Here is a 25,331-nt window from a genome sequence, read left to right on the forward strand (position 1 = left end):
TCTCACTCAATTACTATTATATGCAATAATTTATTTATATGAGCCCCGTATTATGAGTAGACAGAAATTTGTGTTACCATAACACATGAGTACAATTTGCTGCCTTAAACTTGTGGCGTGCTAATGTTTCATTAACATGCACCAAGAGCAGAAATGAAAGAAAGAAATTGCTGGTAAGGTTTGGCCACATTCAATAGAGTCAAAACATTAAAAATAAACACTTTGAAAAGCTACCCCCGATCAACGTGCACCGCCCATTTTATAAATTATTCGAAACATATCCGAAAAACCCTACAAGAAAAAAGTTATGAAATGTTTCGGAACAATGCAGTAAGTATAATGAGTAGGTTGCAACGTAAGCTGCATGCAGTGAATAAATTAAACTTACATAGCTTCACATAATGTGTCATTTTCGATAACACCCGTTGAAGGGATCCGAAATTGTTACAGACATACGCATGGATTTTGAAATGTAACCATTGCTTATTGAGATAATATGCTCAGACGAAACTAGAGTCGATTATAATGATGATCATTAGATGACAGTTAGCAGTTTATGAGTGGTCAATTAAATCTGATTGCAGCTAAACATTTAACAATCAATTTAGACCAATGTACCAGCATACGATAAGATACAGGAGACGCCAGCGAAATTTTGACTTTAGCCTACTTTAGCTGTTTTTGAGCTGATTTACTTATACGAACAAAGCTGCTTATACGGTTTTGCCACTGCCACGCACGGCTGTGTAACTATTTCACCAGTGTTAAGCACTTTCGTTTGTATTAGTGAGTCATTGACATCCCTGTAAACATTCGTCCAACGTTATTTCAAGCACTTCTTGGTTCACGTCAAGCACCTTCTTTTACGTAACGGAAATCGATACCAGTCGAGATTCCCTCTCAGTGGATATGTGGAGATCCAGCTTTGTCGTTCTAACGAAAAAGGCACAACAGTGGAGTTCTCTGAGAATTGTCTAATGTATCATCGGTCAGCCAATAAATAACAAATAATTCAATTCACGCCGTAAGTGCGGTCGAAATTCAAAATCTTTTCGCGAAAGTCTTTCTAACGCAGCGTCATTTTCATACAAGGAAGCGTTCAAATGTATTTTTCGGTTCACTTTTTCATCGACTCGTTCACTTGAAATTCAAATTTTAGGCACACTTACGGCGTGAATTGTAATCGTTAATTAAATTGTGTCATTTAAAGTTGAAACTCGGAAAAGCTCAGAAAAACCAATTTATTTGCCAAATATTTCGATCTCAAATCGAGATCATCAGCAGTGGCTCATTGTGACTCCACAAAGGAAATTCTACGAATTATAAATTATAAATTGTGTCATTTCCCGCTACTCCCTTAATTTTTCAGAATGTTGTTGGCACAGGCTAAACTTAACCGATGAATAATATATAAACATTTACAATGCCACCTTAATAATTGTCAAATTACATACAATTAAGTATAATATGGAAAAAAGATCGTGAAAAATTTAATATTAATTATGATTATTTGTTCGTTCTAAAAACTACCTGTCATCGAATGGTTGCAGCGTATAATTTGCTTTATAATAATTTCAACTTTTTTTTTGTTTTGTTATTTATTTTTTTATTACGTAACTTTTTTCATATATTAACTGCATATTTGTTACTATTAACTGGGAGGAAAGTAATTGCTCAATTTGTATTTTAAATTAATCGCAGCGTAATTTAACTGTTGAATTCATTGAAATTTATAAATAATGTTCTTTGATTCACTGATTTTGTTGCATTATACACTTCCGTGTTATATTTTTCTGCTTTCAGTTAGATAAAAAAAGAAAAATTGTTAAATCGAGCCGAGTTATGGTGCCTTATTAAAATGACAGTCACTCTTATCCATTCTTTTGTTCTATATGGAATGTAAATTCGTATATTTAGCCATATAGAGCGAATTAGTGATTTTACACAACAACGAACACATTTCTGCAAGTGGCTCATTTTCTTCAAAAATGTTCAATAGTTTTTTGCACGACTTACACAAGAAAAGTGGAAAGTTGCGAGCGTGTTTTTCGTTTGAGAAAATGGTGAAAACTTTCACATTTAGTGAACTTAAAGTTTGCAAATGGTGAATATTTGTTGGATAACAAAATGAAAAATCACACTTCGCAGACTATTACAGGCTTTAACATTTGAAATGTCTCACTGTCATTTTTTTCAAAGAATGCCATTGTGAATTCGCAATGATACAATGAAATTCTCAGAATAATTTGACAGTGAGACATTTGAAATGTCCGAAACTATATTTCATCTGTTGAGGACGACGACAAAAATACGTAAAAGTCATGTTATGAGCACTGTGTGGCTTTACACCACAAGTAGGCTCTAAATTGTCAAAATCTATCGGAACCTCAAATATTTGACACACTTTTCCGGCCTTGTATAGAAATGAAGGACATTTGCATTGATTGCTCCTCTATTCCATTTACTTTACTCGGTTTTGTGCACAATAGTAACTATTTATACAACCACGGCAGAGTAAAAGTAACCCAGGCAGGAGCGCTTGTTTGACCTGAATAATCTAGTAGGCCTATGTTTTTTGCGAATTAAATTTTTCAACTTATGTCAGTGTTCATTTGAGTTCATTTTCATACAAAGGATTAGGTCCCTCATTTGACGTTTCCATAATGAACCGCTCCTGCCAGGTTTACTTTTACTCTGCCGTGATACAACCGAGAGATAAATGCTTTTTAATGCACCATATGTGAAGATTGTCACTCCATACCGTAGGCCCAGTTTGCAATAAAGGCAACGGAAAGTCCTACTTTTCGTCACTCGTTGCGAAAACAATTTTAATCTTCCGTTTCGATGTTTCATGGATCTTGTAGTGGAATAAATTAATTTTGTCATTTTTTGACTTTGCTAGAACATCAAAATAATTTTTTTTTGTTTGATCAAAGTGGTTTATAGTCTGCGACAATCTAGAGCGAACAATAGAGTATTTGATATCGACTTGCGATATTTTTTGTGGCACACAAAATATCGTCTATGGTAGACTAAAACTTGTTTCTAAATTTTCCTATCTATTTTACGATTACGAAAATTCGTGAATGTTTTCCATACGAGCGTGTTGGTCTCTTAAAAACGCGTGTTTATGTGAAACTTCAACGAATTTTGTTAGAAATTGATCGGAAAATTTAGCAAAACGTTTGATAGCAGACTACCATAGACAATATTTTGTGGTACCCTAATCTAAAAAGGAAAGAGTAACTCAAGTCCACAATAAATACCATGTAGTCTTACGAAGAAATACACCATTTTGTAAAATAGCTATTTCGGTTCATTTGCTCATTTATACAAAATACAAATTTTGTAACGCACATATGGCGCGGCGTAAATAGTCAAATGTATGCCACCAAATAACTCAAATGCTCATATATACCTACACTTCTAAAACGGCTGATCTTTTTAGATGACGAGAACAAATAACTCGTAAATTGCAATACGTACAGCCGTGAAAAATGAAGATTTCTTTTGGCACAAAGGTATTTTCAAAACGAAAACAATTTCATAGTTTTTTCTAAAACAAAATTTATCTTTCATCTTCCGTTTTATGTCGTATATCAACCACATTTTTGGTAGCCAGTCTGCTCCTGACCTATGAATATGGTTAGTCTTACTATAGCTACTGCAGTATTGTATTTTTCTTCTTCTTTATTTCGTCGATCAATCAAATTTATTTTGTCAATACAATGTCGACTAAAAGAATTTTCAATTTCCAGCTATTCCTGGTCATGTACCTTGTTCTTTTATTATTATTTTTTTTGTGAAACACCAGGTATATAAGTCAATCCACCCATGTGCATAAATAAATTTTATTTCTTTAAAACAATGATGATCAATTTCGGTAGTTTGACAGATGTCGCAATTATCTCGTCCACATTTTAGCACTTTTTTTCTCTCGTTCCTGGAAATTTATTTTCTTCTTAAGATAATCCTTCCATCCATACCGTATTTATTAACAAACAAACATACAAGAAACAAACAGAATGACTGGTCGATTATTTATTGGCAATCCATGTGATCATTCGAGATGACAGGCTGTGGTTAATTATTTGAAACTGCAAATTTCATTTCATTTTAGTAAAAAAAACAACAAATATTTTACCCAATGGGAAATTATGATTAATTGTATCGAATCGTCAGATAATCTTTTTTTTTCGTTTTGTTTTGTGGCTATAAACGTTAGAATATAACGAAAGATGGCACGATTGACTCACCCGTAATTTATGTGGACGTATATCTGATTTATTTATGCGAAATTTTAATTGCGCAATTTTCCATCGTCATCGAGAGTTGATAATCTCTGATGGAGCCTAATTTGACAATTGCTATCTCTCAATTCAATTTTAATCAGATGGTTACATTATGAACATTCGGAAAATCAAAAAGGAAAAAATTATTTAGATTATTCGAAATGAGAATTTGCGAATTGACAGGAATGACCGTTTAATATTTGTTCGAATAAAATAATTAACCAAAAATTCATCAAATTGAATATTGAGTATTGCATCCGGAGAGACAATGTTTGACTTAGTTTGGTTTTGTCAATATGACTCGCAATATTACGGCAGTGGAATTTATAGGGTTGAAAGTGGTTGACCAAAGCTAGATATCTCTTGATTTCTATCAGGTCTTGATTATGCTTTTAACCACACATCAGTCGATCGAGGATTGATGATAAATAAATTGAATTATAACGAAATAATCGGTAAGCATATCACGATACAAAAATCTGCTACGTGTTTAAAGTATTATACTGCATTATATTGCAATCGTTTGATGCAAAATCTTTTACTTCTTCAGTTTTAGCAGACATTTTTGCTACTGTAAAACAATATTTACGCAGAGCTCATCGTTAATAGTCGTTAATAGTCGTTAATAATAGTAGATTACAGCAGAGCCTATGTAAATGAGTAATACATGTGTGCGATGTTTGCGGCGGGAGAGCCGAAGGCGAGCCGCCTAATTTCGCACACATGTATTACTCATTCACATAGGCTCTTCTGTACTGTTCTTTAATGTGTAGGCATCCTGTGCGTTGTATTTACATTGTCTAAGATGAAAACTACGAAACAATTTTGCATAAAAATAGCATTTCGGAACCTTTCCACTTCTAACCATTTTGCACTAAAATTTAATTTTCATTTAGTAGGCATCGGTTGTGCACGCCATTTCGGCGATATTTATTTGACTTCTTCGTTGTTGTCATTCTCAGTTTCAGTGAAAAATTTTTGATTTTGTTGTTTAAAATTGTAAATTCAGTGGTGATTTTAGTGTTTTTTTAATAGTATCGGTGGCAAGTGCACCAAAAAATAGTTGTGCCTGTGTAAATTCTAATTTATATCGTGTTTTGTGTGAAGTGCAAACATAAACAAAATCATCGCAACATTTCCGACCAGTGCATGTAAGTGATCGCGCATAGCATGTAAATCATCGAAAAGTCTAACATGTAAATTGCATCTACATTCTCATCGCAGACAATGTAAATACAACGTACAGGATGCCTACACATTAAACATATTTTACTGATTCATCCGTTTTATCACGACAGAGTAAAATAAACCAGGCAGGAGCGGTTCATTTTTGAAACGTCATAATAGGTCCTTATTATACTGAATGAAAATGAACACTGAATTGAATTAATTTTATTCGCAAAAAATAAGGCTACTAAATAATTCAGGTCCCTAGTCAAATGATACAGTGGCCACAACATTTTAATCAAAGTGTATCAAGGGCTAGGACACGGCAGAGTAAAAGTAAACCTGGCAGGAGCGGTTCATTATTGAAACGTCAAATGAGGGACCTAATACACTGTATGAAAATGAACTCAAATTAACACTGACATAAGTTGAAAAATTTAATTCGCAAAAAACATGCTACTAGACACGGCTACTAGATTATTCATTCAGGTCCCTAGTCAAACAAGCGCTCCTGCCTGGGTTACTTTTACTCTGCCGTGGCTAGGAAAATATTACTGTTTTTAAATAGCAGACTTGTGAAGATTTTTTAAAAAATCTCCAAAGTCAACTTTAGACTGGTACTACAGGTTCTTTGAAACCGAAGCAATCAAGATCTCATTTTTGTAATCGAGTTTGAGGTGGCAAGATTCTGTTAACGACAACAACAGCAATAATAAACGACAAGCTCTGACTAGTGAGGTTTTTTTATACCAAAAAGCATGTTTAAAACAAATGAAGTAAAAGATTTCAGAAATCAATCTCTGAAAATATTCAATCAAATGAAGTACTAGTTTGAACAGTAAAACTGTTAATAGGCTTACCGTCTGTGACAGGTTAAACCATTTTAATGTGTAGGCATCCTGTACGTTGTATTTACATTGTCTGCGATGAGAATGTAAATGAAACTTACATGTTAGGTTTTTCGATGATTATATGCTATGCGTGATCATTTACATGCGCTGGTCGGTCATTTTTCGATGATTTTGTTTATGTTTTCACTTCACACAAACCACGATATAAATTGGAATCTACACAGGCATAACTATTTTTTGGTACACCTTAGAGGTGTGCGCCGATCTTAAAATAGCTGGCGGCGGTGCGCCGACTGGTAAGGGATCGGCGGCGGCGCGCCGTAAGAAATTTGTAGTCGGCGGCGGTGCGCCGATCGGCGCGCCGATAAATTTACAAAAAATCTAAACTTTCGAAAATAATGCAAAAACATTTGAAAAAGCGTGCGCAATCCTTTTTCCGAACACTGAATTCTTACTATCTTGCGATCTGAAGTATCAACCACTTATACAAGGGGAGACATATCTCACCTTTTATATTTTGAATGTACAATCACTGACCTATTATTTTAAAAACATCTAATTTAATGAATCCAAGAATGATTAGTGAGTTTGCGTAAATGACATATAAGCTATAAGTCAACTTATAGGTTTGTTCCAAATAACTGTAAACCCAAACTTTGACAACACGAACGCCGACGATTTCATCCACAGAGATGAACATAACCTAAACGTCAACAAATTTCTTTGTAAATTTTTCGTTAACATTTTCGTCAACCTGAAAGTTGAGGTTAAGTTGCCTTCTGTGGATGTAATTTGACATTTCGAAATGACCTTGGAACAAACCTATAAGTTGGAAATTTTAAGTCACATCTTCATACTAGATGTTCTGCAGGTTTCTTATTTCCAACTTATAATTTATGTCATTTACGCAAACTCGCTACTTTTATCTTTCGATTTATGCAATAATCGTTCCCGTTGCCTTTAGTCCATCTTCGATGTAGGAGTGAGATCGTAGTAGAAGGTTTTCGCAAATAAGAGATTTAGATAAACTTAAATTTATAAGTTATAAGCGTAATAAGTGTATAGACTACGCCAAAATGATTTTTTTCCCAAATTTTTTACATAAATTAGCTAGAAATTAAAAATAAAGACACCCGTGTCTCGTCTTTTGACGAAAAAACTTGAAACCGGAAAGATTTTCCATTTTATAAATTCTTGAAACATGTGATTTGCGCCATTTTCCACCCAAATTCCACATAAGTTCTTAAGTTTGCCACTTTAAAATTACTGTAGTATTCACCCAGTTTTGACTGATTCACTGAATTTTGTTCTCTTTCTTATTCCTCTTATCTGCATCAACAGACAATAAGAGAAACGTCGTCTGCCATCTGCCGCGCTCCATTCCATTGCACAGAAAATAGAGTAACGTACCCAACGGTTCACGTTAAATGAGGATACAGAAAAGACAAATGCTGTTTCGATCTCGGGTATCGATTACGGTCCCAGGGCAGCGTGATCTGACCATCCTCAGTTGTATCCATCGATACCCTTTCCAAGACAGCAGCAAACTTTTTCTTTGGACTAGTATTTAAAATTTGCATAAAACACTTGCCATCTACTGATGGAAATAGGAAACGTTATAGAAAGCTACTTCGAAGATAACCCTATCGTAGCATCAGAGAGAAAATCACCGAAGTTCCAACAATTTTTTTTTACAAAAAACTTCTTTCTACGCATATAGAAACATAGCAGCATATAGAAACCTGACTTATAAATTAAGAGAGATAAACATTTGCTAAAACCTTGTACTCAGGCACACACTTTTGTATAGATTTTTCAATTTAAGTTTATATTTTTGCACATTAAAATGGCTGAAAACGTATATAATTTCGGCGCGACGAAAATACAATCGGCGGCGGCGGCGGCGTGAGCTATTATTTTTCGGCGGCGGTGCGCCGAAAATTTAGCAAAAAATCGACGGCGCGCCGGCGTAAAATCGGCGGTGCACACCTCTAGTACACCTGCCATCGATAACATTAAGAAAACACTAAAATCACACTGAATTTATAGTTTAAAACAAAAAATCAAAAATTTTGCATTGAAACTGAGAATGACAACAACAAAGAAGTCAATTAAATATAGCCGAAATGGCGTGCACAACCGATGCCTACTAAATTAAAATGAAATTTTAGTTCAAAATGGTTAGAAGTGGAAAGTTTCCGAAATGCTGTTTTATGCAAAATTGTTTCGTAGTTTTCATATTAGACAATGTAAATACAACGCACAGGATGCCTACGCATTAAAGAACAGTACAGAAGAGCCTATGTGAATGAGTAATACATGTGTGCGAAATTAGGCGGTTCGCCTTCGGCTCACACGCCGCACACATCGCACACATGTATTACTCATTTACATAGGCTCTGCTGTAATCTACTATTAGTGTTACGGCATGTTTCATTTTCATTTACATTGCCTAATCACGTAAAGCATTGTACTTACGAGGTTCCAAGTTGCTATTTGACAAGTGGGGAATACAGCCCGACCCGAAGGGGAAATACACAACTTGGAACCTCGGAAGTAATATGCTATTAAATCTAGCAGGGCCTGATTAAGGAAATTAAAACTTGCAAAATTTGTAAAAAAGAGTTGTGGTAATTTTATGAAATTTTTGGTAATTTTAGTACAGTTTTAGTACAATTTAAAATTATGGTAAACGTCAGGGAAATTGATACATGTATTTTATTCAGCTGTATCACCAGTGTAAACCCAAACAAGCATGTTGCATGAGTGGACCAGCTGAAGAAAGTACATGTCTAAATTCCACTGACGTTTACCATAATTTTAAATTCCTTAAAATAAGCCACGAGTTCTTGTCTGTACAAATCTTAGTTTTTTACACAAAAAAATATTTTCATAAGTTGTTAACCGCTCGTAAACTTTAAATAATATTGCAAATTGTGTGCATATAAATGTAGTGATTCAACAATCTTTATTGAAATTGTATCGTGACTGTCATGGCGTTGTGTGCTGTAATATTCTCATAATCGAGACGAAAGGCTCATCAAGCCATTGGACCAGTTTAACCAATTTAATATTGATTTACGGCCGTGACGACTTCTTCGAAGATCGATAAACTAATCTGGTAGATGCAAAATAATGTTCCCATGCTGCATAACAGTAACTATATCATTTTGTAATTAAACTTAAATTCCAGTTTATGATTTATTATAAACCGCAATGAACATTAGCGATTCCATTATTGTCAAAAATTATGACAAGCTCATAATATCAAAAATCTGAAATTTCAGTTTCCTGTTTGCAGACCATTAACTTTTTCCACTGTCAATATCAATATTAATTCATGGATTGCATTTATATCGCAGAAACGAATCTAACTAATTACGCTCATTTTGGCAGCGATATAAATTTATTATTGTTATATCGACGTTCACACAAATGTGATGTAATGAAAGCGACTAAAATCCCACTCGTTGTAATTGCAATTATAGGAACTACACTATATACCAGGCGATTCGTTTTAAAAGCAGGTAGAATGAGTGAAACTTTTTTTTTGCGCTCACAAGAATTGAAAAGCTTAAATAAATTCTAACGAACAAAAATGCGGAAGAAAAAAAATTATCTTGGAACACAATTTCAAATATAATTTCTTGCTTTTCCAATATATCACGTCATAAATCGTTTATAATTGGCATTTCAATATGCATAATATTTTACGGTAAGCAGAGAGAATTTCAGAAGTCAATTACAATTTGATAATTGGATAATTAAGCGAGCCCTTGCTTGCTGAATTATGATGAGGAATAATTTAAATAAAAAACCTTTTGTGAAGTCAGGAAAAAAAATCGAATAACGAATCGCGAATTAATTCATTCTAAAAAAAGTTCATTCATTTAGAATGAGCAAAAAAAAAGACAACAAATCCCTGAACATCATAATCGCTACTTCCAATTAAATAAATTCCATTTTCAATCATAAATAAATAATAAACTACAAAGCTTGAACAACGCAGAGAATTTTCTACATATTGCAGCTCGATATATTGACTTTTTCCCGTAAATTACATGAATAGGAATATTTTTTTTTTTTTTGAGAGGTGAGAGGTGTATTATTATGTTGTGATTGTTTTATTCACATCGTTTTCCATTTCCATCTTCTTCTTTTTTGTTGCTTCTGGGATAAAAGGTGTGTACATCGTTTAGGCCAGTTTATATTTCTTTAAATAAAATCCGTTTTTATTCTGATATCCTAAAGCTATGCTTTTAATAATCGCATTCGTTTTACGGCGATTAAATGTGAACAGTTTATGGTTTTAGATTAAATTGTATTCGTCTGACTTATGTGACCAAACATATTGTTGCCATTTATTAGGAAAATTGTGAATGATTACAATATTAAAAAAACAACTCAGTTTTCACCACTATAGCCATGATCGTTTCTACCATTTTTTGAAAAAAAAAATCCCGGAATGGAATCCTTTTACTAGTGAAATAAAGATTCTTATGTTTACTGAGAGCACTTAAAGCACTGAGGCAATTTAAGAAAATAACAGAAATTAAAATCCACTCGGATTCGACCTTCCAAGGATATTATTGTGTACATTGAATAGAATTCGTTCGAATCACGTTGCAACGACTCATTTTATAAATGGGGACTAACCGTCACACCCAGACGCGAATGTAACTACACAAAAAACCAACGATCAATCACATTGTTTTCGATTGCCCATTACACTCATGTGACGGCGTCTAAGGTGACTTTATAAAGCTATCTGAAATGCAATCACTTGGACGGATCAATTGAATTGATAGATATTTAAAATTTGTTTTTGTATAATTTGTATAGTTAACCAACAAATAATGCAGCTTATATCCAAAGTAGCAATCCATGTGGAGAGGATCACACTTCTAACGATTGTCCTAGAAAAGCGACTCTGCTATTCAAATCATTTCACTGAAATAAATGAGATAAAGGGAACAATAAGATGTGGCTATCGATTTCGATTCTTTGAAATTGTAATGATAAAGTTTGAAGCTCACACTGAAAAAGTTCTGAAGCTGTGCTTAGTTTAAGGAACGGTTACACATAACATTCACCTATAGTTGCAGCTCTGATTGAAGTTCAGCCTCTGACACTATTCATTTTTTTAAATGCTGCTATTCACAGAGTGTCCAGCCCGTGCTTCTTTGTTCATTCAGAAAATAAGATCTAATTGTTTTGAATGTGATCGGGATAACATATCGACCCGAGTGATCAATCAAAAGTGTAACGCACACATTAAATTTTGGTCTATGTGTAGACCCACCCTAATTAGTCTGTATGCTGGATAAAATATAGAACGTGTACACATAATGTCAAAATATCAACATTATAATTCTAAGATTAATCTTTCACGGACGGCAAATAACTTTACTGTTGGATCTATTACTTCATTTTGATCTAAGTATTTTCCAGAGATTGCTTCCAAATATTTTACCTAATTTTTTTAAAAATTAATTATCGTGTAACACACCAAATTATGTCCATGAATCCCTAAAATACTTCATAAACTCGAATTTAACCTTCAAAATCATCTGTTATCTGCCACCAATGAAAAAACAAGTGATGAGTTCAGACATCGGTTTCATATATAGCAAGAGTTTGTTAAAACTAGCGAACTAAAGGAATTACCAAAACACTAGAAATTAGTATGAACAACAGAAGTAATAGATTAACATTCATGAAAACACTTCAGAGTGGAGCTGTGTTTTAGAAATAATCTTTACTCTTTCGTAAGTCGTAACCTTTACGAAATAGCTTTATTCGCTGGAAGTAATACTAAGAAGATTTTACGCATAAAATCTACAAATCAATAATTTCTTCAGAGCTGAGGAAGGATTTAAAGACATGTATCACGTGCCCAATTGTGATGCAACATTGCGCACATTTCCTAAAGTTACAAAAAAGCAAAACAAAAATTTCTGCTACAAAGTTGCAGTAAAATTAGTGAAACATCGCAAAAAATCTGTACTTTATACCACCGACATTTTAAACAAATTTAAATAAGTAAAATGAAAGCTATTCCATGTGTCAACCTTATTTTTATCGCCAATAACAAATTATGTTCCCCGAAAAATGTCATTGATATGAGCCACTTACACGCCATATTCCGAGTAATTTTTATACATAACAAATGCACATTGCACATATCACAATGCGACTTCAAAAATGAATATAAATGGTCGTTTCAGCGTATGTAGTTGCATGTTGTTGTACCATCAAAAGCAAAAAACAACCAACCAAGAAGGAAAAAATAACGAAATAAAATTTACAACGATGTCGACGGTTTTACTACGTTTCACTTATCTGGCTATCCATACAGAAGGCTTAAATAATAATAAGCTATATCGAGACACGCCTTCCCGCTAAAGACATGCATCGCTCATTGGCCGACAATGTATTCCAATTTAAGTACAATTTACACCAAAAAAATGTTTTTTTTTTATTCAAAAATAAATGAGTTCAACGAATTATCAAGCAAAAATATTGTTTATGATATGCTTGAATTCACGAAATTCTACATTTGTATGTGGCACATACGTTCGTATAATGTAGACGTACCATCGTATACCATATCCATACATAATTACATATACCATATACGTACACGTACACCCTCCTGTAAATGACTACATAATTATTATTTTTTTTGGGAAGAGGGGTTGCATTTGCGACAATTAAACTTTTATAAGTTTTTGGCTAATTCTTACACCTTTCGAATAGACGCATAAGTTACGATTATTACTGAAATTCGTTGCAAATTAAAAATGTGTGTATGAGATATGTATTTGAAGATAATGAGGCTGGTGGTGTGTGTTATACGAAGCAGCGGAACAAGTTTGTTCAAATATATATGTCGTATTCGAAAATTAAACCGAGAGAAAAAGAAATTATAATTGCAGTCACTTCAACATATTTTATCGTGTCTTTGTTACTTTAGCCGCCTCAGGTTCATGACTTCCAATTTTCTTCTTCCATCGGTATAATGGCTGTTAATTTATGCATATCTGCCAACCTCTCTTCTGACCATTAAAGATTTTTCAGGACCCTTTTTTTATTCGTCTTCTTTATTTTTCTTCAATTTTCAATAAATTATCGATGGAACAATTTATTGAAATGCAGTAATTGCTTTGAAGCTAATTTTATTTCAATTCATTTAATCCATGATATCCCGCAGACATCGTGTCGTATTCATCGATACTATTTTGTTGTTTTGTTGTGCGTTTTTTTGTTGTGGTTGTTGTTGTAGTTATTTTACCGTGAATATGCAACTCACTTCTGTGTTTCGATATTGATGCTCAAGTTGTGCTTATAACTACCAATACAGAACAATATTTTATATTATTTATAGGCCAATTATACAACATAAAAGATACATAAGTATACACAGACGTAAACTACCAATGCCATTTCATTTTGGAGAGAACTTATGATTTAAATAAATTTCAGAAAAAAAAGAGAAAAGAAAACGAATTTGCAAGGATTAAAATAAAATATTGATTAAAGTGCATGGGGTGTCTGCGTTTGTATAATTTAAAAATACATTCGTTTCCAAGCATCAATGGAAAGATGTGCGGCGTTTAAAAGTTTAAATTTGAGGACAACACACATTAAGCAAAAATACAGAAATGCTTAAAAAAATTTACGATTCTGAAACTATACGGACGATCAGAGACGTCATCACCAATGAATACAACAACCACAATTTAGACATCTTTCAGATATGAGATAGCGGTCAGAGAAATTGCAGTATATTCACAATCGAGAGAAATTTTTTAATTATTTTCTTCTTTGAAATTAACTTCTCGTAATAAGTTATGAACGACTGTCATCTGTTGATGATAACGACTTCAGTAATGTGAAAAAAAACATGTTCAAAAATATGAAGTAATAGTACATTACTATACAAGTGAAGTAATTTGATATCGCGTATCCAGATGAGGAAAAGTATCCGAGGGCTTCAGCCCGAGGTACTTTTACTCATCGTGATACGAGATATCAAATTATTACACGTGTAAAGTATGGCGTTTTACTTTACGAGCGAGGGAAAGGGTCTTCACTAGTGAGGGAAAGGCCACATTACCTCACTAGTAAAGTAAAAGATTTTTACATGTTTATGCATGATAAAGTGCACTTTACATCACTGTTTGCGACAGGGAAAATGCACTTACCGTCCACAAACATGTAATAGTATATTACTTTCGAGGTTCTAAGTTGTGTATTTGATAAGTGGGGTGACCCGAATGGGAGGGCTGTATTCCCCACTTATCAAATAACCACTTGGAACCTCGTAAGTACAATGCTTTACGTGATTAGGCAATGTAAATAAAAATGAAACATGCCGTAACACGTAAAATGTGTTACGTCACTGCTGTTTAGACACGTGTGATTACTCCCCTCGCCTTCGGCTCGTTCCGCAAGCGTCACACTTACCTAAACAAATATTTACAGACAGTGACGTAACATACTATAAATCAATCATTCTCTTGGAAATAACTTCGTCTCGACCAAATGAAATGACGGATCCGTTAATAAAACTGCTTGCCGTCCGTGACAGGTGGGACCTATTTTTAGTAATTTGATTACGTAAAATTTCTTAAAATTCATTTGAAGGATTTTTTTGTAAATTTAAAGAATTTTACGGAATTAAATAACCCCTCTCTAGCAACCAAACTATGAAAAATAAGGTGGTAAACATTGACAGTGTGCGCTGTCATAGAAAATATTACACTTTTAAAATTAAATGAAATGAAATATGAGCAGCTCTGGTTCCGATACCAAAGAAAGTCTTCAGCGGTTTTCACATTGTGGGCTAGTCGTATGTTCGAACGTAAACGAAACGCTTATTCGAAAATCTACAGTCATGAAGTTCAAGTCTTTGCCAACGAGACGATCAACACCAACGTGTGTCGGCTAAAGCCAATGGGCTTATTTGTTATCAACAACGACAGCAATAAAAACGACAATGTCTGACTAATGAGGTCCTATATAGCAAAAAGCATGTTCAAAACAAATGAAGTAAAAGTTTTTTGAAATCAATCTCTGAAAATCTCCGATCAAATGAAGTAATAGATCAGATAGTAAAACTGTTATTATGCTTCCCGTCTGCGACAGGTTAAAAATTGAGTTTACTGTAAATTGCACAAATAATGAATTTTAAACGAAGTAAATAAACATTTTTCAACGATCTTGGGTCGTCAAGTTAATTTTTGGCCACAAATTCGCAAAATGTTGTAAATTGCGAGTAAAAAAAATTATTTATAAAAACAATGCCACATATTTCTGTGAAAAGCAAACGATGAGTTTATCTTAATCCTTCTAAAAAAATGTCTAACAAAAATCACAAATTTCTTTTTTCTGTTCCATTTAAATCTCTTAAACATCTTAAACACAGCCGCTACTGTCACCAAATGGGCTATTGTTAATTCACTCAAAACTCTAGATCGAATCCACAGTTCCATTGTTTTTTTTCGGTATTTTTTTTTTCTCCTTCTTATATTGTGTTGTGTGTCAGTCGTTCAATTCAATCGGATTTATTTATTGTCAATTGTTTCTTGAAGAAGTATTTATCCCAATGAAATCAGGGATTGTTTTTGCATATGCAAAAATTTTCGTCTGCAATTTTATATAAATTTTATGGGTGGATAAAGAAATTTATAGCGAATTAATGATGTGTTGGTTGAGGATCTTGATGATGTTATGCTGGAGTCTGCGAACATAAGGGCATATATTCAGAAGCATGATGTTGCATATTAGAATAGGGTCATTGTCATCAACAGAAAATGAATCACATTACACATTACGCTTTATGCATAAAATTGGAGCCAATCTTGAAGGTTTTTTGTTCCTTTTTTTGTGTATTATATACAATTTGCATAGCTGCGCAAAACTTTTTTTTTATTACAAATGTTTAAGCCATATTTGCGTTCGAAACTGATTTCAAGATCAGGCGTCGAATCGTTTCGAATTCGTTATATACCCCAAGCATATCTAATTGATTGACATTATTTTACACGTTGAAAAATTCTTTCTAAATTCATTTAACATTTTAAAAGAAAGAAAAAATCTTTGCAACAACAGGGCCGGCTATTTTTGATTTAATTTATGATCCAATCATATTTCTACATTATAGCTTGAGATTATATTTACGTTTTTTTGATACCAACATTGAAAAATGATACTTTCGCCCCGCATATGAGGGGCGAAAGTAAAAAAATGCATCCCACGGGGAGAAAGTACTTAACGAAGAGCGAACGCAACTGAACGAACAGCGAAAGTGACTGACGTCACAGAAAATGAGAGAAATGAGTCGAGTTGTCAACAAAATCCGCTCATATTATGCAGAATACTTTGATCAAAATTGTAAAACACTGTGCGCCAGTGTTCTTATTGAAATTAGCATACAAAGTTGATACTTTTTGTTACTGAATGATTTGTTAGTTATATCTTAATTTTTGTGTGTGTTATTGTTGTGATGGCTAAATTATTAAATTTTTCATATACCAGGGGGCTGCCGCCCCTGCACCCCCGCATTTTCTGGCTAAATGCCTTTTTATTTCAACATTTTGTTGCGATGTTTGCGATACATATCAATTTTCAATGTTGGTATCAAAAAAAATAGTATGAACGACTCGGGCCAAAAGTAAAAAAATTCAACCTGTGCGATTAGAGCCCTTGCCTTCGGCGCGGGCTCCAACTCTCGCACACGGTTGAATTTTTTTACTTTCGCCCCTTGTCATTCAATGTACTATTACCTACCACATCATTTGAGAAGATAAAAAAAAAGTTTCATTGCATTACGAGTATTATTAAGGCTTCACAGACAATTGTGCCGCCAATTTTAATTCGTCTTCTGTCCTTGTTGATATGTGCTTCTTTAATGTAGAACGTATAAGTACTGAGAGAAGTTCAATTTTTTTTTAAATCTTGTTATGCAACACAAAGTCAAATGATCTCAATTTTCTGCAAAAAGAACTCTTGTCGGGACGTTTATGTTCGCTTTTATTTTTATTGATGCTATTATTGAGAAGTTTATCAATAAATTAAATCAATATTGATTATATAAATTTTATTTTTTCTTCATTCCTTCTTTTTTCTTCGTATCTTTTCTCTCCCTCTCTCTTTCCGCGTAACTATACAAAAATCCTTTGATGCAGGTTCTTAATACACTCGTTTTCCGACGGTCTTATTCTCATGTTTATTTCGCAATTATTACAATGCCACCGTGTGCATTGTCGCTTTCTTACTATGTTGATAAAGAAAAAGATTTAGATCAATTATTATCAGAGACAAACAGAAGACAATAATGAAGAGGATAATGGCGATCACATGATGATCAAAAGAATTTTTTTTTGTATTGCAAAAAACTTTTTGTTAAATGGGTATTATGCTTCTACCAATTTTTTTATTTTTTTATTTTTTAACGAAATGATGTTATGTAGCATAAAATTAACATTTTTAAATGTTTATGTTTCTGTGCTTGGATATTTTCATTAATAAGCGGCGTCAGATATGAAAATCCCCAACTAGCGTCCTATAGGGATTGAGAGGGTGATTAAAATACTAGATTACGCCCTTGTCTGGACCTTTTTATTTTGCCAAGTGCTTGCAGCTCGAGTTTAATGATTTCGAAATCATGCATAGAAATATCAAGCTTTTGTCTTGGTGGGGAAGTTTTGATTTTTATAGGGACGATTGATCATAAAATTTGTTTAGCACAATTTACACAATTCTTCCTTTTCTTTATATTTTGGCTAACTCATCACTGCACATTCACAGTTCTGCCATTTTCTTATTCCATTGACTGAAAGTCAGGGTCTTACACCAAAAAATACCGAAAAATGTAGGTAACAAAAAGGTTCACTGTGATTGAAAATGTATGAAATGATATGAAAAACGTTAAATGTGGGTAACAGTTTTTCGTTGAAGGCACGATAACTTGAGTAATTCTCAACCAATTTGGATGATTCTTTTTTTTAAATACTTGGAATTAAAATCCCGACTATCGCTAAGTTCGAAGATGGGCTATGTAGGACTAGGGATCTGGAAGCCTTCCGAGAAAAACGGGATTTTACACTGTTGATCATAGCCTCAATTAAAAAGGATAACTTAGATGAAATTTGATTTCGTTTGGTAGTGTGGGTAAATCAGTGATAGTTTGATAGTTGACTATCAAATTTGATAGTTGACAATCAAGTTGTTTGTCATTTATCAAGTAGGTACTTTTTTACTCCCTTAACAACCACATCTTACGCCAGCAAAATGTCTGTTATCAAATTAGCTCACTTTGATTAAAAAGTGTAAGAAATTTTAATGAAAAAGTTAAATTTTTGCAGGCAATATAAGATTTCAACTAATTTCTGAAGATTTTCTGAAAATAAATGGAATTATATAAATCAAAGAGATATTGTTAAAAATTTACGAGTGTGAAGTTAGCGAGGGCCGTAATCTACACGAGTCATATTTTATTTATGATTTGAGGTTGATTGAAAATCTTGAAAATTTAAAATTTGTAAGAAAATTGAGAGCTGAAAAAGTGATCAAAAATCATTCCACCTTACGATCGATGGTTGCCAAGAAAAAAAAGATTGTCAAATTTTACTGTCATTTGCGTGGAGTCATTAATATAGTAATATTATGTATTAAATGTGACAAGTTTTTATGAATACGTCAAAAATACATTTAGAAAATTGTCAGTCAAGGGACCTGACCCGCCCAAAAAGTGGGACCTGGTATTTTGGCTAACTCATCACTTCACAGGAAATGACAGAATTGTGAATGCGAAGTCACTCCACATGCACGATTCTGCCATTTCCTTGTATTTTGGCTAGCTCCACATGGGGTAGGGTAATCTCGCACACCACACAAATTCATGGTGTGCGAGATTCACCTCTAAGTAGTGAATCTCGCACAGTCATGACTTTTCGTTACATGTCGTAAAAGGACGCATACTATGATCGCGTGTGCGAGATTCCCCGACACCCTCCACATAACAGCCATTCAAATAGTGCGCACTATTTTTTTTTTCATTAATAATAATCCAAGATATAAATGTTCTAATCTATGGAATAATGAGAAAAACTCATTTTTTTTTATTTTCGGAGCATCTTACTGGCCACCCTGTATTTTCTGCGAAGTCAATTCTAAGGAGACTTTTGTGCAGAATTCAATACTCTGACGAATTGCTGAAGAAACTATGTTTTAATTTTCACTATTTTTAGCTCTGAGATATTAAATATGTGAAAAAACAGTATGCTCATAACCCGAGAACGACCAAAAATCAAGCTTATCACCCAACCGAACCTTCATCAGTGACCTATTTACCGTCGATTCCAACATTAACATGCTGTCGACCTACTCGTTCCCACGCCTTGTTCTACAGCTTGTGTGCTAAAAGATGCTTTGATGTACAATTAATTAGATAATGTTCAACCGACTAAACAATTATGAAGAAATTACGTTGTATCTAAAGTGGTCCAACCAACTTGCTTTATATTCAGGTGAGGGTTGTCCCTATGGACTGCGGCCCTGCGGCCTCGTGTCATAATTACACATCTAGAGCCTAATAAAGTACTTCCCACAGAGATTCATACAACGTTTTATGCAACAGAGCGATCTAAAGTTCGCAATTTTCGAACATTTTGATCTCGAGTTGCATAAATAACTATTATCTGTCTAGAACGATAATCTCGAGCTTATCCCTCTAGGGAGTTTTTGTTTATCTCGATATATCTGTTCTCGACAGATAAAATATGATATGCACCTATTGCCAGACTGTTATTTTGACGTGTAGGCATTATGACCCACGCCTTCGGCTAGGGCAATAATGTCCTACACGTCAAAATACCAATTTTGGCAACAGGTGCATAATATATCGCCCAAAACCACTTACAGTGGAGGTGTGACGCAAGTCCAGTTATCCACTTACAAAAGAACTGATATCTGTGTAGGTGACGCTTACAGGTTCGACACGCAAAAAGGTATGCGTCACAAATGGCAGCTGATGAGGAAAGTACGCGAAAGTTTTATCAACAAAAATTTACCAGAAAAATTTTAGGAAGAAAATTATAATAAAAAAGTTTGCGTCAAAAAGTGGCAGATGATTCGGCTTTCTTCCGTTTGAATTCCATTTTTAGGAATATATTTCACAATTTTTAAAATTTTCCTTCCTCAACATCTGCCACTTGTGACGCAAACTTTTTTATTATAATTTTCTTCCTAAAATTTTTCTGGTAAATTTTTGTTGATAAAACTTTCGCGTTCTTTCCTCATCAGCTGCCATTTGTGACGCATACCTTTTTGCGTGTCGAACCTGTAAGCGTCACCTACACCGATATCAGTTCTTTTGTAAGTGGATAACTGGACTTGCGTCACACCTCCACTGTAAGTGGTTTTGGGCGATATCAGCTCTTTTGTAAGTTGTGCTTTTTTAGAATTTGGTCGCAGATAATAGACAATCATATTGTGCAGTTTGAACGAAAATATTCTTCTTACATTATTGTATAACTTTCTCTTTGATCTCTTTGATAAAAATAGAAAATTTGACGAAAATCGAAAATTTGACGCACTTAAAACGCTCATAGCTCCCAAATAGTCGACTTTTTAGGAAAACCATGAAACACGTATCGACTAGAATCTAAAACTCTATAACTTTGTCTTTTACACGAGGTTTCTATCTGCAGTATTTTCCGAGTTATGGCTGACATAGCTCGCACTTAAAACGCTCATACCTCCCAAATAGTCGACTTTTTAGGAAAACCATGAAACACGTATCGACTAGAATCTAAAACTCTATAACTTTGTCTTTTACACGAGGTTTCTATCTGCAGTATTTTCCGAGTTATGGCTGACATAGCTCGCACTTAAAACGCTCATAGCTCCCAAATAGACGACTTTTTAGGAAAACCATGAAACACGTATCGACTAGAATCTAAAACTCTATAACTTTGTCTTTTACACGAGGTTTCTATCTGCAGTATTTACCAAGTTATGGCTGACATAGCTCGCACTTAAAACGCTCATAGCTCCCAAATAGACGACTTTTTAGGAAAACCATGAAACACGTGTCAAATGAAATCTGAAACTCTATAAATTTGTCTTTTAAACGAACTTTCTATCTGCCATATTTTCCGAGTTATAGGTCCCATAGCTCAATAGTTTAACACGCTCATAGCTCCGAAATTATAAGCTTTTATAAAAATTCCTTCAAATTAGTTTCTTAGAATTACGTCCTTAACATACCCTGAAAATTTCAGCCAAATTCACCGGTAAATTCAAAAGTTTCGTTGTAACAAAGTAACAAAGTAACAAAGGTTGGTAAAATTCATCAATTTCAAAATGTATGAAAATTAATTTCTTCATACAAATTTCTGCAAATTTCCAAGTTTTGAAATGTAATATCTCGGCCAAATCTTAACCTTATGAGGCGTGTGTAAGCTCGTTGAACTCGTATGGACGCCCAGATTGCGAATAAAATACTTTGGGGGTAGTAGGAGCAAAGGGGGAAAAGTCAAAAAGTTCGTGTATATATTTCCTCAGTCCTGCGGAAAAATTTTTGTCAAATTTTTCAGTGTGAACGGACTTGCGTCACGGCCCTTCACTAACGTAGGGCCATGATATTAAGAAGCCACATTTCATAACACCAATTAGTATAATTGAGTGTTTTGTGTCCGAGGTCAAAACATGCCTCTTAATTTAAAATAACATTCTCAAAACCTCTGAATTTTCATTTTAAGCTCTGAATAAGAAATAGTTCTTTATGCAACAAGAATCGTATGGAGGTATATTATCACATTATATGTCGAATTGTCAACCTGAGGCGAAGCCGTGGGCGATAATATATCAACATACGATTTGTGATGCATACAACGTTTTATGCAATAAAGAAAATCGAATATATACCGAAGATAACCGTAGTGTGACGTCAATAACACTTGGCTTATATGGCACTAGTGCGGTAAAACACCTTGCAAATCAGTTATCGCTTCAGCTCGATAAAATACATTCATACGACATTGCCTACATTTGCGTGTTTCGTATTTCATTTTTGTTAATATCTTTTCATCAGAATCCTTTTTGAAAAATGTACGACCGCAATTCCGACCACGAATCTGTTAGCTGTAAATAAAAATTAGTTTTGGTTGTAGTCGTTTGATCAGCTCTGAGAAAAGTGAGCAGTTTAATGAAATTTTCATAAACTGCTCATTGTTTTCAGAGCTGGTCAAATTGCTGCAACCAGATCTATTTTCTGTTGAAAACTAACACATTCATGGTCGGAATTGCGGTCGTACATTTTTGAAAAAGGATTCTCATTGAAAGATATCAACAAAAGTCATAGAGATACCTAGAGTATTTATGAGCCGAAATTCAATGAAAAATCATCTCACACACAACATTGACAAAAATGTCAATTTTATCTTTTCTTTTTAAACATGACAATCGTACTTGCTTCAGGAACATATATCCAGTGACATTTTATGTGTGAAATATTTAATTAAATTTATTGTTTTGATGTCTTATTAAAATGCGTCGAAAATACTATAACATAATTCAATGAACCAATTCTGACTGCAAATCATCCAATGCAAATGGTTTTATTAAGCAAACTTCAAATATTTACTGCAACTTTCAAAACCTTCGCGCATAAATAAGGTAACTTGAATTATGTCAAATTCAAGTTACATTGCTACCATTGCTATCTGTACACGTAAACGACACACATACATTCAAGAGATGATTGTTCATTTTAATTTGTCATTTTGTTCTATTGAGAGGGGCCTTGTCAAAAGTAAACTAAAATCCAGTATTTAAAAATCGCCCTCATGTATGCTTTTCGGCAAAGTACCGCTGCCTCTTAAAACCCTTGATATGAAACCTTAAGAGGCGCAGTCACTTAACAGAAATTGTAGTCAACATATGTGCGGAAAGAATGTAAAATGTATGTGTAACGTAACTTACGTTCTAATGAAGCGCGCGGAATAAATCCATACAAATATTTCAAAATCTTAATATCCAGTTCCTTTTTGAATGTACCTTTCAATGTCCCTTCGCTTTATTTTGTGTTGTGATTCAAAATTGTTGTAGTACCAATCTACCCTATCGATGGAAGCGACAAACCTACCTACCTACCTACCTTACGGACGTCCTTTGTGAATGCTCCCAAAATGTCAAACTTGTATTTGCTGCTATACTTTCACAATTGAATTGAATCGATCAAGAAAAATTGGTAGCAAGGACTAAACAAGAATAGACTGGTTAAAGACTGGTGAGGTCTTTTTTCTTTTTCTCGATTTTTTCTGTAGGCAAGCAGGCAGAATAGTTTCATTAGTCGATATCCAGATGTTGAACAATAAACAACTCTACCAACTTTCACCAATTTAGTAGTCAACTACCACATTATCGAACTATAAATAGGCAAGCAGCCTAAATAATTTCATCAGTCGGTGTGCAGCTCTCAAACAGCAAACATCTCTTCCACATCTATATTAGCATGGTCGTCAACTACCAGTTTGGTAATCAACTACCAAAAATTAAGCTTTAAATAGGCGAGCATGTAGAATAATTTTGTCAGTCGTCGTGTAGTTCTCCAATAGCAAACATCTCTTCTCCAAAAATTACGCTGAGTAGTCAATTATAGCCTTGGTAGTTATCTACCAACTACCAAACTTTCGAATCGCTTTCCCCCTCGGATTATGTAAAACGTCAACATGATAAAAATAAGTTTTCTTTTTCAAGTTTTCTTTTCATATAACTTGGAATGAATGTGTTTAACAAAATTTTTCGATTGGTCAAAATGTGTGTGCCATCCGCCTTCGTAAGTGTCTCAACCTGTTCTTTCAGAACCTTGGAATATAATGGGAATATTGTTCATTTTAAATTATAATCGTACTCTCGAGGATAGCGTTGTAAGTCTTGAGCGTTTATAAATCGGGCATTTCATACATCACGTTGACTCCTTCGACTATCGAAGATTCAAAACTCTCCAGAAATCGTGTAACTCTCTCGGTAACTGTTTCTGTGGAAACCATCTTTTTGGAAAGAGAGTTGCTATCGTAACTGCTTCTATGATAACAGTCTCTATAAAAGCCGTTACCACGACAACTCTGCATATCAGAGTACAGACAGGCAACGCCTATCAAATCATAAAACTTCTAGAACTAATCTTGGTAGGTAAAGAAGCCACTTTCATACGAAATCATATACAAATACGGCACTGATCACCTTTGTTTATTGTTGTTGCGTAACACACAGTGGTTATACAAAATGCGTCACAATTTAGATATCAAAATCAGAAAGCTATATGGATTCCATTCCATTCCATTCAAGTTGTAGTGACTTATAAAGAAGAGTACATTTTGTGACATTTCGTGACGTTTTGCACCCCAAAAAAAATCCTTCTCGTAAAGTCTGCCTGCAGATAGCGAAATGGTAGGATATGAAAATTGATTTATTTATTTCCAAAATTATAAATTAGTAACGCTATGATGCCAAAGACATTATCTCAAAGTGAAGTGTGGAGCCTGATTTTGCGATTATCGATTGCGTCTGTTGTCACATACTATACGATGAAATGGATGTTGGATCGACTAGATCCCACTTACAAAAGCAAGAAAAAGGCCAGAGATAAGGCCGAAAAGCAAATCAAAAGGTTGGTAGCAAAATGTGTCAGGTGATAAGATAAAAGAGAAAAACAAAAAAAAAATTCACCGCATGGATGGATAGCATTGATAACGTTGCACTATTTTAGATTAGGTGGAGCTGAAGGTTTGGAACTGTCTCCAGGAGCGCTTAACGACTATGAGATGGTCATTGCATCGCATTTAGTTGTGCCGGACGACATAACTGTGAGCTGGTCAGATATCGCTGGATTGGATTCAGTTATTGAAGAATTGCGCGGAAGTGTTGTACTTCCCATCCAACATCGACATTTATTTGCAAACTCACAACTTTGGGAGGCTCCAAAAGGTGAGATACCAAGCGATAATGT

General features: G+C 34.2%; 1 protein-coding gene and 1 long non-coding RNA gene across 3 annotated transcripts in view; one reads left to right on the plus strand and one right to left on the minus strand.

Moving 5' to 3' along the window:
* Window positions 1-1,208: 1,208 nt before the first annotated feature.
* Window positions 1,209-5,719, minus strand: LOC119067859. Its single transcript, XR_005086056.1, has 3 exons — window positions 5,708-5,719; window positions 3,419-3,423; window positions 1,209-1,287 (listed from the first exon to the last, which is right to left on the minus strand). It is a non-coding gene; the product is annotated as an uncharacterized LOC119067859 (long non-coding RNA).
* An 18,953-nt stretch (window positions 5,720-24,672) lies between these two features.
* The window catches only part of LOC119067861 (ATPase family AAA domain-containing protein 1-A), a 28,307-nt gene continuing 27,648 nt past the window's right edge, over window positions 24,673-25,331 (plus strand). Inside the window, exons 1-3 of one of the 2 annotated variants that reach the window (XM_037171113.1) lie at window positions 24,673-24,772; window positions 24,838-24,992; window positions 25,092-25,309. In XM_037171113.1, the coding sequence (XP_037027008.1) occupies window positions 24,770-24,772; window positions 24,838-24,992; window positions 25,092-25,309 (376 nt within the window). In that variant the 5' untranslated portion in view covers window positions 24,673-24,769. Of the gene's footprint in view, window positions 24,993-25,091; window positions 25,310-25,331 lie in introns of both variants that reach the window. The other variant, XM_037171112.1, reaches the window with a different exon arrangement.

The sequence above is a fragment of the Bradysia coprophila genome, assembly GCF_014529535.1.
Source record: "Bradysia coprophila strain Holo2 chromosome X unlocalized genomic scaffold, BU_Bcop_v1 contig_130, whole genome shotgun sequence".
NCBI lineage: Eukaryota > Metazoa > Arthropoda > Insecta > Diptera > Sciaridae > Bradysia > Bradysia coprophila.